At 54.0% G+C, this 12,726-nt stretch overlaps 1 protein-coding gene across 3 annotated transcripts; it reads left to right on the top strand.

The window, feature by feature from the left end:
* The first annotated feature begins 68 nt into the window (after positions 1–68).
* Positions 69–12,188, top strand: ABCF3 (ATP binding cassette subfamily F member 3). Of its 3 annotated transcripts, none has more exons than XM_062499369.1 (21): positions 69–1,527; positions 1,724–1,871; positions 1,945–2,024; positions 2,376–2,416; positions 4,115–4,212; positions 4,326–4,448; positions 4,711–4,977; positions 5,182–5,262; positions 5,805–5,864; positions 6,163–6,219; positions 6,428–6,450; positions 7,043–7,098; positions 7,234–7,434; positions 7,589–7,665; positions 7,889–7,933; positions 8,260–8,392; positions 8,990–9,078; positions 9,280–9,371; positions 9,903–10,035; positions 10,391–10,478; positions 11,266–12,188. In XM_062499369.1, exons 1-21 carry the CDS (start codon positions 1,455–1,457, stop codon positions 11,422–11,424), a joined length of 2,124 nt encoding a protein of 707 aa, XP_062355353.1. In that variant the 5' UTR covers positions 69–1,454; the 3' UTR covers positions 11,425–12,188. The 3 variants fall into 3 exon arrangements, with proteins under 3 accessions (XP_062355353.1, XP_062355351.1, XP_062355352.1); XM_062499367.1 differs by having other exon boundaries at positions 2,361–2,416; XM_062499368.1 differs by having other exon boundaries at positions 1,945–2,028; positions 2,371–2,416.
* The last annotated feature ends 538 nt before the right edge of the window (positions 12,189–12,726 follow it).

Below are 12,726 nucleotides of genomic sequence, written 5' to 3'. Positions count from 1 at the left end.
ACTGGACAAATCTGAGTTGAAGTTACCCTGGCTTCTGTACTAGCTATTGCTGTTGTGGTAGATGTTGCTGGCCAGTCTGGGATGTCTGGGGTGGTGAGTTTGTTGGGCCCCCACCACAGGAGATGGTGGTCTCACCAGATCTCACCACCACCACCTTATTTCTTGCAAAGTTGTCAGTATAGAGTCCTGCCATGGGAAGGTTTGTGACCAAAAAGGATGAGGGTTTAGGCTCTTGCTGGTGTTTATGTGGGTGGCACAGCATTTCAAGTCCTTGGAGCATTTACCCCTACCCACTTGCTGGCTTGAGCCAATCTGTCCTTTCCAAACAAATTGGAGACATGCTCCCCCTCTGTCCCAGGGAGTGTGGGTGTGCTGAGCTCTGTCAGGATGTGAACAGGGTCTGTCCTTGGGGAATCTCAAATGCAGTCAGCACTTAACAGCCCCCTGACCCAGCCTGCCCTCTTCAAACTTCTACCAAATGCTTCTGGGCCATAGGAATGCTGCTGCAACCCACAATCCTGCTTCTGGTAGTGTGGTCTCCATTTTGTACACTTTGTGATTTGTCCAGCTCTGAATCTAATAAAGTATGTAGAATGGAGAAGGCTGCCTGCGCTGCTTTTTGGGACTGGTGCTGCAAGAGCCTGAGCTGTGCCACAATGTCTTGGGGCTTGCTTGTGCTGCTTCCCCAGGCCTGGGCTGCTTGGGGGCTGGTAGGTGAAAAGGACAAGTGATGTTTTTGTTTCCAGTTGTTCCAGTCCTGCAGCTCCCTGGAGGAAAGAGGATGCTCTGGGCTTTTCTTGGGGCTGCAGCTGGGAGGAACTGAACTTGCCCGGAGTGTGTCCCAGCCCCCTGTAAGTCAGGCTCCTGTGCCCCAGCCAGGCTTAAGAGAATCGATCATCTTTCCTTGTGTGCACTTGAAAAAATCTCAAAAGCCATTTTCCCTTTTAACTTGTTTTTTTGCGGTGGGGGCCAAGGTGGGTGCTGTGTGGGGTAGCTGAAGGAATCAGCAACTGCTGAGCAGCTGGACCTGGCCCTTGGCTCAGCCCCTCTGATTTCAGTCTGTGAGCAGGTGCAGGCGTCCAAGTGGTCATTCCCCATTGGTGGATGAAAAAATTCAGACCCAAACCCCAGCCTGCCGTATCTTGACTGTGGTTTAAAAGCAGAAACTCTGTTTTTAAAAGAGAGAAGAAAACAATTCCAAGTCCTCCCATAGCCTTTTTCCGTAGAAAACAGCGAGCAGAGGCTGAGCGGGTTTCGGGCTCTCTGCGATCTGCACGTGGCCCGGGAAGCCCAACTCCTGGCCCCGTTGTGCGCAGGCGCAGTCGGGCCCGGACTACATCTCCCGGCCGCCCCCGCGCCATGGCAGCCTCCCGCCTCCTTCCCGGCAGCGCCCGGCGTCCTTTCCGGCTTCGAGCGGCGGCGGCGGCGGCTCCGCGGGGCGGGCTGGCCCCGCTATGGCGTCCTGCGCCGACATCCTCCGGTCCGAGTTCCCCGACTTGGACGGCGAGCTCTTCGCTTACGTGACGGGTGAGCGGCTCCCGCCTGCCCGCTGTGGCTCGGCCTCCCGCGGCGCCGCATGTCGCGACACCTCCCCGCTGTGGCGACAGGCGGCAGCGCCCGAATCGCGACAGGCGGCCGGGGACGGGTGGGGTAGGGGGACCGGGAGGGTGCCACCTGTCGCGACAGCGGCGGGGTGTGCAGTGCCGGCGCCGTGTGCCCGCAGGGATCCTGCATGGCAGCGGGGCGGACTTCGAGTCGGTGGACGAGCTGGAAGAGGCGGTGGGCGAACTGCTGCGGGAGGTGTCGCAGGACACCAAGGACGACGGCGCCATCAGGGAGATCTGCCAGCGCCTCTTCAACACCCTGCAGCTGTAAGGGCCCCCGGCGTCCCCTCGCACCCCCTCACCCCACTCACGCACCTCACCCTCCTCCTCCTCTCTGCAGGGACGAGGGCCAAGGCCAGCGCTGCAGCCAGGTGCTGCTGGATGCTCCCATCCAGCTTTCCCAGATGACTGATGGATATGGTGAGTGATGCCCGTGGCTCATGTCTTGTCATCAGGCTGCTGGAGCTCAGAAGGGCTCGGGGCATTGGGTGTGCTCACCTGACCTTGGTGAGGGGAGCCTCAGGCTCTCCCTTACAGGCACACATCTGCTTCTCATTCTGCTGCTGAGCTGTGCACAGCAGTGCCCACGGGGTAAGCTGGGGTGAAGGTAGAGGTGGAGAGATGCCCTTTGGTCCCCTCATCGTGTCGGGAGAGGTGTCAGTCATTATCTGGGCATGGGTTGTCATTAAGGCAGGGCTTTGCAGAGCCTCCCTGCCTCACGTGCTCACCAACCCCAACCCCACCATCTCCTTGCAGGTGATGCCAGTGCAGATCTGCTGCCAGGGCTGTTGCTGAAGAGAGGCCAGACCTCGGTAAGTGAGGGCTGTGCCCTTCCTTGTGGGAGCAGCTGACACGTGGGGCTGCAGGTGCCCTGCCCTCCTCCAGTCCAGGTTGTCCTCCAAGAGCAGCCGAGGCAGCCCAGTTCCTAGTTCAGAATATAGATGTGGGGGGTACTGCTCCTCCTTGTCAGGCTTTCTGTTACTTGGGAAACTCTTGACCTTGGTCTGGTGAAGAGGCTCCACGAGTTAGCAGCTTATTAATCTGACAAGATCTATTTTGCTGTAATTTCTTAGCGAATTCTGACTTTTGAGAGGACCTTTGGCTCCTGCAGAAAGGCCTTTGAGAAAATAGGATGTCCCTGGATGACATCTTGAGTATTCAGTGAGGGGTAAAGCCCTGGGTAATGACAGGATGGGGGATGTTACAGGTGGGAAGTTAGTGGAGAACAGCTGCAGGGATGTTGTAAGCCCAGCTCTAGAGCCAGCTGTACATTGTTGTGGTTTGGGAAATAAGATCAAGAGCAGAGAAGTTTGGAAGTAGTTCCACTCCATGACCTGAGGAAATTGGGACATCTGTATTGATGGAATGTGTAGCTGCTCAGGAACAACCTGGCTTACTGTCTCTGTTGGATGTGCCAAAGTCTGAGCATGAGTGAGGTGCAGTTGTACATCCACCAAGCAAGGGTGGCAGTAGCTGTACAGCGTGGGCAGTGTCTTTGCCAGGCTGGTCCCTCACAGAGCTCCCTTTCTATGGGTTAATGTGCTGAGGATGAGAAACCTGCACTTGGAGGCAGAGACCTAACACGATTCCCACATGTCTGAACAGGAGTCTTAAGCAAAAACTGGCAGCTCTGACTGGTTTTGGCACCAGAGTTGTTGTGGCTGGATTCACTTTCCAGCTCTCGTGTCTGCAGCTCAAAAAAGGATCTTCAACAAAGTTGGAGATGATTCAGAGAAAGCCTTGGGAGACCTGTCAAGCCTTGGAGGACATGCCTTACTAGGAGATGCAGAAAGCTGGATATAGTGTACAGAGTGACTCTGTAGGTGTGGAGTCACAGCTCTAGTAACAAGGCACTCTTCAGTCTGGCATGCAGGTCTGTAGTATGCTCTGGTGCCTGCAGAGTTGCCTAGGAATACCTAGGAGTGTTCTTGGTCAGCCACAAATATTTGATTCTATGCAGGAATAAACTGGAGTGGGCTGAAAGCCTGGCCAAGACCAGAAGTCAGGTTAAAACATTTGGCACCTTCTTGCCTTCAGGGTTAATTAAATGCTTTTTGTCTCTGATCCACTGCTCAAGAAGAGTTTATTCCAATCTGGCCAACATTTAACATGTTGGGAAGGGAAACACCTCATGGTGCACTTCAAGGGTGGGTGCAGGGTATACCAGAAGAGGCACTGGGATGGCAGGTTGCTGCTGTTGAAGTGACTTGGCTGATCCAGGTCCCTGGAACTACAGAAAATGACTGTATGATAGGGTTGGCCAAAACCTCTGCCTTTCTGAGGCGAAACTTGTGTATGAGCTGTTGATTTAGGATTTCATTCCTGAGGTAGCTTCCTGGCCTGACTAGCCTCCTCAAAATATGTTTGAATCTGTCCCAGTTTCCCTGTCCTTCCTCCCTCCCTTTCTTCCAGGCTTGAGAGGTTGACTGATCTTTTGTGTCACAGAGCTGGGCTTTTGGGGGTTTTGTTAAAGATGCTCTCTCTTCTTCAAACTCTGTTCTCTGTCTCAGATGGTGAATGCCAAGAAACTGGAGAAGGCAGAAGCCAGGCTGAAAGCCAAGCAGGACAAGAGGCTGGAGCGGGATTCCCTGAAGTCATCTGGCCCTGTGTGAGTATACAGGGCACTTTGAACATCCCCATCCTGCTCTGCTGAGCATGGTTGGGATCTGGCTGTACCAGAGCTTTTCTGTTGAGCCCTCTCTCTGTTTTCTGTGTCCGCAGAGTCCTTGAGGAGGCATCTGCCAGCCAAGCTTCCAGCAAGAAGGAGACTCGCATGGAGTCATCAGGCAAGAACAAGTCGTATGATGTGCACATCGAGAACTTTGATGTGTCCTTCGGTGAGCGGTGAGTGCGCTGGGGATGTGGGACAGACCCTGGCTGGGATTTTGGACCATGGGGGATTGAGATTGGATTAGAGAGCAGTTGAGAAATTACAGAGGGTGTGGCAAAGATCATGAAGCAAGGTGCGCACTGACCCTGTTGGTTTGGGCAGGAGAAGCCTGTGATTTTTGCTTGGCTTCAGCACAGCCTGAAATACACCAGGCTGTCAGTTATCACCTCATCATGGGACAGTCTGACTAGGGACCTGCCTGTTCCTTCGCTTCAGTGTCCTGCTGACGGGAGCAGACCTGAACCTGGCTTTTGGACGGCGGTATGGGCTGGTGGGCAGGAACGGGCTGGGGAAGACCACGCTGCTGAAGATGATCGCCAGCCAGAGCCTGCGCATCCCCTCACACATCAGCATCCTGCATGTGGAGCAGGAGGTGGCAGGGGATGACACACCAGCACTGCAGAGTGTGCTGGAGTGTGACACCACTCGTGAGAGCCTGCTGCGGGAGGAGAGGGACCTGACAGCCAAGATCAGTGCTGGCAGGTGAGGTGCTCCCCCAGATTTCCAGCCCTTATGTGGCCTCTTGACCACGAGGTCTCATTCTGAGGTCTCTTCCTTCCAAAAAAAGGCTCTGGCAGGGGTGGGCTGTATCTTGCCCACCGTAGTCCTACCTGGGGAGATCAGCATCCCACAGCTCTCAAACTCTGACTTGGTGAGTCCCACACAGTCCTCCTTTTTCTGCCCTAGGGGAGAAGGGACAGAAGGTGCCAGACTATCCGAGATCTACGCTAAGCTGGAGGAGATTGAGGCAGACAAGGCCCCAGCAAGGTGAGACAGCCTTGTGAGCACTACTGTGTGTTGGCATGGCCAGGGATGAGCAATGGTTTGGGGTATGGAAGTGTGATGCTACTGCCCTGGGATCCAGCATGCAGGGATGGGGTTTTCCCTGCTGTTCTTCTTGTCTCTTCTTTGTCACGGTTCTGTTGGTTTAGGAATAGTTGAGCTTTCTGCTGAAGCTAGAGGGACTGCTTTTGCCCCAAATGGCTTGTATTGTTGCTTCTGCTGCTCTCTGACCTCCCTAAGTTCCTGGTGCCTGGGGAGCATTTTTGGGATGATAGTAGTGGTGTGACTCTCTTCCTGGCAAAAGAGATGAAAACTCCTTGCAAATCTCCTGGGACTTCATGTGGATGCTGTGCCCTTCTGGGCTGCATTTTCTGGCCAAGTGCTTCTCTTGTACGTGCAGGGAAGTTTTCCTGCACTAGAATGGCTTTAAAATATGTAGCAGAGTTCTCTTGGTGGTTGTGGGTCTGAGACATCCATCTGCAGTTGGATGTTGTAGCTGGATTCCAGTTCTCTCTCCTTTTCCCCAGGGCATCCGTCATTCTTGCTGGGCTGGGCTTTAATGCAAAGATGCAACAACAGACAACCAAGTAAGTTTCCAGACTTTGAGGCAGTGATGGAGCTGGGGAGATATTCCAGTTGAGGCCCCAGGCACTGCTGTGGTTGTAAGGAAGAGCAAGGGTCTGTTCTTGTCCATCCAGTGTGGTCTCCTGCTACCTTCCTGCTGGACTGCAGATCTTGTGCTGTGCCTGAAATATCTGCAGGGACAAGTTGCCTGTGGATGACAGCAGAGCCAAAAGAGCCGTGGGGGAGCAGGGATCCTGCTGGCAGGCAAACACAGAGTGGTTGTGTGTTGAACAGTAACCCCTCTGCATCTTCTCTTCTCAGAGAGTTTTCTGGAGGTTGGAGAATGAGACTAGCCTTAGCCAGAGCCCTCTTTGCCAGGTTGGTGTCCAGGCCTTCATGCTGTGGGATTAAGTCTCCTTGTCGTCTGTGCTGCAGGGTGAAGGGGTGCTGCCTGGGGGTCCTCTCAACCCAGGTTCTTGGGGTGGGGGCTGTTGGAGGCACTTCAGCTGTGTATGTGTGTGATGAGACACTCTGCACTGACCCTGTGCTCCTTCTGCTTCTGATACCCGTGTCTTGTTTTCCCCAGGCCAGATCTCCTTCTGCTGGATGGTAAGTTGATACTGTAAGTCCCCCTCTGCACACTGCTGTGCCTGCCTGTGCCCTTCCTGGGGTTGGGAACATGCCATGGCCATTATCTGCCTGCTCAAAATAACCCTGTGTGATGGGCTGCCCTGGCAGTACCATTGGCAGCACAGGGAAATCTGCCTGGGCAGCAGCTCTCACTGTGCTGAGAAGAGCCTTGCCCTGTGCTCCAACCAAGTGTTCTGCATGTCATCCTGCCCCAAGTTTTGTTCCGTCTCATTGCCAGTCCCTGGAATGCACCCTGGCTGCCAGTCTGTGCTGGGGGAAGTCCCTTCACTGCAGAGCATGCTGAGATTGGATAGGGAATCTGGGTGAGATGCTGCTGTGAGGCACCAGAGTCTGGGTATCAGTGTGGAGTGGGGGGAGCATCCCTGCCTGAGCCTCAGCCCCCGTGCGCACACCGCATCACACCCTACACGAGTCCCCTGGGCTGAGCAGAGAAGGTCTCCACGCAGGCTCTTTCCTCCCCAGTGCAGATCACTAGGCTTTCCTATGGGAAAAAATACAGTCCAGGTGTCCCCATCCCTACTGACCTCAGTGCCTTTTCCCCTTCCCTTAGAACCAACGAACATGCTGGATGTGAGGGCCATTTTGTGGCTGGAGAGCTACCTACAGGTAGGGGGGTGGCAGAAGGCCTTGATACAAAGAAAAGGTGAGGGAAGGTGATGTCCTCACCTCCCTGGGTGGTGGGACCTACCCCTGTACTCTGGCTTGATGGTGCTCAGGCCTCCCTCTTGCTGTCTCCTCCAGACCTGGCAGTCTACCATCCTCGTGGTGTCCCACGACAGGAACTTCCTGAATGCGGTGGCAACAGACATCATCCACCTGCACTCACAGCGGCTGGACATGTACCGTGGGGACTTTGAGAACTTCATCAAAACCAAGGAGGAGCGCCTGAAGAACCAGCAGCGAGAGTATGAAGCCCAGCAGCAGTACCGTGAGCACATCCAGGTACTGGGAGAAGCCAGTGGAGCTGGGGCATTCTTCTTCCAGCCTTGTCCCTTTCTCTCTGTCTTAGTGGTTGTATTGCTGTAGGTTTGGCAGTGGAGCAGGGTGGCTGGTGCTGAATGGAACTTGGGGCTCTCTGATCTGTTCTCTCTCACAGGTTTTCATTGACCGCTTTCGCTACAATGCCAACCGGGCATCCCAAGTCCAGAGCAAGATCAAGCTGTTGGAGAAGCTGTGAGTGCCTATACTGCTCCTCTCTGGAGGTGGGAAAGGGGCAGTGCTCATGGGAAGAAATGGAGGTTCCTGGCAGATACAGTTGTGGTTTTGGGTGCCTGTCTCTGGTGCAGAGGCTTTGGTTAGGATGAGGTGTCACAGAGCAAAAGACTACGTGGGCTTCTGGTGTGGGAGCAGACCCACAGTGCAGAGCACTTTGGTTGTATGTCTCCTCCTCTTGCAGGCCAGTGCTGAAACCTGTGGACAAGGAATCTGAAGTGATCATCAGGTAAGTGTCCCCTGAGCCATTGTTTGGAGGGCACCTGGCTCCATTTCTGACATGAGCTTCTCCAGGGTCCTGTCCCAGCTGGGACAACCACCCCTTCGTGTGGGCCAGTTTTACTCTGACAGGGAGACCAGACAGGTCCTCTCTTTCAGGCTGGGTTCCCTCTTGGGGCCAAGGCTGCAGGTTTTTGTTGCTTTCTCGTGATGGTCCTTCCCTGAGGCCCTGCATGGTAGGGAGCCCTCCTTGTCACCTGGGGACTTACAGATGTTGTTCTGGGTAGTTGGGAGTCTCTGAGTCCTGGCCATCTCTCACCTCTTCTGCCTTCTCAGGTTCCCTGATGGCTTTGAGAAGTTCTCTCCGCCGATCCTGCAGCTGGATGAAGTAGACTTCTATTATGAGCCAAGTCACTACATCTTTCATTCCCTCTCTGTCTCTGCTGACCTGGAGTCCCGCATTTGTGTGGTATGTGGGATTGCAGAATAATGGAGGCTGTGAGGGACCTTGGGTGGACCCTGCTCTCAAAGCAGGGATAGCTTTGATTATAGGTCAGGTTGCTCAGGTCCTTGTACAGTTGAATTCTGGATGTTTCCAGGGAGGACTATTTCTTCCATTCCACTGGGTCCCATCACAGCATTTGATCATCCTCATTTTGAGGAATACTGGAACATTTTTCCTAGTACCATTTAGAGTTTGTGATTTCATCCTTTCACTGGATACCTCTGAGAAGAGACTGGATCCATATATGGCCCCTGTTAGATGACAGCAGCATGTCATGGGGGCCCTGCTACATTGGGTAGGGCAGCAGACACTGTGCTTGCAGATGAGGCTGGGACTGGGTCATCCTTAGGCTTGAGGGTTGAGGAGGGGACATCTGGCACTGCTGCCAGTGCTGCTTGTCAGTGAGAGAAATGCAGCTTCCTGGTAGCTGAAGTCACCATTTATGCTCTGTCCTGCTCCCCCTTTATCATCTGCAAGAACTGAAATTTCCTGATCACTGCACCCCTGTCCGAAGTGCCTTCATGGATTTCACATTCTCCAATGCTACTGCTGCTTCTCTAGGTTGGGGAAAACGGAGCTGGCAAGTCAACCATGCTAAAGATCTTAATGGGGGAGCTGGCACCAGTCAGAGGGATCAGACATGCTCACAGGTACCTGGTTGGAAGGGCTGGGGGACTGGCAGGAATGGTGCAGCTGGGGGCCTCTTGGGCTGTGCTTTGGTGCAGTGGCTGCTTGAGCGACCAGGATGGGTCCAGCACACCCACACATGTGCCCCCTTATGGCACTGCAGCTATGAATGCTGTGGTTGTAGGGTCTGGTACCAGCTACCGGTCCCTCTTCTCATTCTGCAGAAACCTAAAGATCGGTTATTTCAGCCAGCACCATGTGGATCAACTAGACTTGAATATCAGTGCTGTAGAGTTACTGGCAAGAAAGTTCCCAGGTGAGTTTTTGTTGATCCCGGAGGTCTCCTTTGCTGTGCATGAGGAGCATTGATTTCTCTATGGTCCTGGGCAGAAAGCTCTGTCCCATCAGTGCTTAAAGGATCACTGCCAGCACTGGGATAACTCCCCTTGTCCAGCCAAGTTCAGGTCATCAGCCATGAATAGCAGGGGTAGGTGGTAGTCTGCAGATCTCAGACTAGTGCCAGGTTTTGGGGGCAGATGAGCTGCTTTCCTGCTCATAGGATGAGCACTGGATCCCCCTTTCCCAGCTGCCAAAACCTCTGGTTCCCTTCTCCATTACTTGACATGGTGACAGGGACTTGGGAGTAGAATCACTTGGTGTCAGTCACCAACCCTGCAGCCCCAGTCGTGATTGTGTCAGTCAGGTTTTCCCTGCAAACCCCCTGCCTGGGAGGGACTTGCCTGGAAGTGCTGCTGAACTCCCATTTGCTGGTCTAGCAGAGGCTGCCCAGCTGTGGCCCTGTGTCACACCAGGTGTGCCATAGCTGTGTTGTGACATGATCCTGCAGGGAAGACGGAGGAGGAGTACCGGCATCAGCTGGGGAGGTACGGCGTCTCTGGAGAGCTGGCCGTGCGTCCTGTGGCCAGCCTGTCCGGAGGTCAGAAGAGTCGTGTGGCCTTTGCCCAGATGACTATGCCCTGGTAATGTTCTCCCAAATGCTGTTGATTTTTGTATGGCTTCATCCCTGGAACTTGCTTCACTGGGAGGAAGGCAGGCATCCAGGAACTTTTTGTTACCCCACAGAAGTCTTGTCCTTGGGGGTTTTTATGGAGAGGGAGGTGTCACCCTGGGGACACTGTGTGGAAGGAGGCAGGTGCTTTTCTCACACTGCTTTGGGCTCACAGGGATAAGAGGTGTCCCTGGGACTAGGCAGCACCAATACTGGGGCCAGGCACATGCCAGTGGCTGTGGCTCTAAGCAGCTAAAGCAGCAGTCAGGGTGCAGACCCAGCCTAAGCCTGTTTCAGAGCATCCTCAGAGCTGTCTTCTCTTCCAGTCCAAACTTCTACATCTTGGATGAGCCAACAAATCACTTGGACATGGAGACCATTGAGGCACTGGCAAAGGCACTGAATAAGTTCCGGGTAAGGTTCTCCCAGTAAGATCTTGTTTTTCTAACACTTCCTGAAGCCTCCAGCTCAAGTTACTTCGTATCTCAGCCAGAGGTGGATGGTGGATACCAGCAATGACTTGAAGTCTAGGACAGAATTTAGGAAATGAGTTAATAGTTCTGCCTTAGCCATCCATCCTGGTGGTTTGTTTACTTGATGGCTTTGGCTAGGAGTGGCTGAGAGTTGCAGTAGCAGCCCAGAGAGCACCTTGTCCCATCCTCACATACACTCTGACTTCTCACGTGCTGTGTGCACCACCCAGCTCTGCCCTGGGGCCACTCAGATCTTCCTTCAGCACGTTTTTTCCTGACCTCCAAAGACTCAGCCTCCAGATACCACTGTGATCAACCTGGATATCAATGGTTGTTGCTCAGGTTGGGGCAGTTTTCCTGTGACAGAAAAGCTTAGCTGAGGCTGCTTGGGGCTCTACCCAGACACAATTTCACTGTTACTGACTTTGTGTGCATTCTCCATCCTTTAAGTTTTTGGAGACCAGTAACAAGCCTTGCGCTTGCCTTCTGAGATTGGAGATTAAATACGTTACTGCTAAACATGGCTCCTCTGTAAGTGATCTGCCCTGAAAGGAAGAAAGGCTGGGATGAGCTCCCTAGCAGTAAAATACTGTTAAGTTTTCCCTGGAGCAGATGAAAACCTGAAGTGCTGGGCACAAGCTAGATAGCGGCACAAGATCATGCCCCTAGTCCTGGGCTTTGGGTTGTGCTCCAGTAAGTTCCCAATTTTCCCCCTTGTGTATTGACAGGGTGGTATAATTCTGGTGTCCCATGATGAACGCTTCATCCGCCTGGTGTGCCACGAGCTGTGGGTGTGTGAGAACGCCACCGTGACACACATCGAGGGTGGCTTTGACCAGTACAGAGACATCCTGAAGGAGCAGTTCCGGAAGGAGGGTTTCCTATAAGGGAAGTGGAAGCTGGACTGCGCCAGGGGCTGGAGGGCAAAGCTCAGCCACCTCGGCTTCCATCCCAACTGTGCCTGGCAGAGCGCTGAGGACGCTGCTGCCCACGTGGACTGTCAGCCATGCCATCAAACTGCCACCTGAACTGCTCTCCCCTCCTGGGGCCAGGTGGAAGGACAGCGTGGGAGCAGGAGCCTGGTGTATGTGGCCAGGGGCACGCCGGGGGCTCCGTCACTGGCCGGGGCTGTGCCTGGCACTGGGCACACTGGGAAGGCTGTGCCTGGAGTTGCTGTTGTGCCAAGAGGAGGGAAGGCAGAGCATCCTGACTGTTGGTTTAAGTCTGTGCTCTGCAGGGCAGAAGAGCTGTTCTCAGTGTCTCTTTGCTTCACCCTCTGCCTTTTTCTTTGTTTTTGTTTGTTTGTTTGTTTGTTTGTTTGTTTGTTTTTAACTGCCTGAGCACTAGTCTGGCTCCATCACATGCCACTGTCCTCCCTGCTGCCTTAGAGGGAAGCAGAGGCATTTGCTGCTAAAAGTGACCCCTGCCTCTTTCCCAGCCCCCCATGCTGGGGCTTGCTTATGTCTGTAGTGCCGAAGGAGCCAGAGCCCAGTTCTCCTGGGCATGCTCCCTGCTCCTCTCCTTGTGCTGCTGCTGGTACCACCTCGCTGCCTGCCTTGCCTTTGAACTGGCCCTGGGGTGGGCTGCCCAGCATCCCTCCCTGCCCACCCACACAGAAGTTGTGGTGTAAATAAACCCAGGACACAGTGGGTGCAATGCTCTCATTTCCTTTGAGGGGCATGGGGCTTGATTTTGAAGGGGAAGGGGGGATTATCCTGCTGTTGCCCCAGGCAGAAGGCTGGTGAGGGAGATATGCTTTCCAGATAATTGGCAGCTCTGTGATCCAGGTGAGGCTGGGACTTCCTGGATGGAGTGTGCCAGTGTCCCACTGGGCAGTGGGAGGTCACAGGCCACCTTTGGGGGCTTGGAGCTGGTGTGAGGCTGGTGTTGGATATCAGCTGTGGAGGGTACCATATCTGGTTGTAGTTTTGGGGGGAAATGACTGAGGGCGGGCAGGAGGAAAGGGGCAGAGCTTTAAATTATATTGAGCAGGGACTGGAGGTGTATTTCTGGGTGTCAGAGAAACCAGGAAACACCAACACCTTAGAAAGCAACAGGGTAATATCCATAAATTGTCTCAAAGGAATTATTACGCAGGGCTTCTCCCAAGTGGCAAAAAGGCCCCCAGCTGAAGTGTCTCCACACCAAAGCATGCAGCATGGGTAACAAGAAAGAGGAGTTGGAAACCA

This window comes from Cinclus cinclus, chromosome 10, assembly GCF_963662255.1.
Source record: "Cinclus cinclus chromosome 10, bCinCin1.1, whole genome shotgun sequence".
Taxonomy (NCBI): Eukaryota; Metazoa; Chordata; class Aves; order Passeriformes; family Cinclidae; genus Cinclus; species Cinclus cinclus.
The sequence above is the reverse complement of the archived record's forward strand: the minus strand, read 5'-3'. Positions and strand labels throughout refer to the sequence as shown.

Coding starts and splice junctions, on each gene's coding strand:
- ABCF3 (XM_062499367.1), top strand. CDS start 1,455: ATGGCGTCCTGCGCCGACATCCTCCGGTCCGAGTTCCCCGACTTGGAC. Junction 7,666..7,888: donor ATCAAGCTGTTGGAGAAGCT/GTGAGTGCCTAT, acceptor CTCCTCTTGCAG/GCCAGTGCTGAAACCTGTGG. Junction 10,479..11,265: donor AGGCACTGAATAAGTTCCGG/GTAAGGTTCTCC, acceptor GTGTATTGACAG/GGTGGTATAATTCTGGTGTC.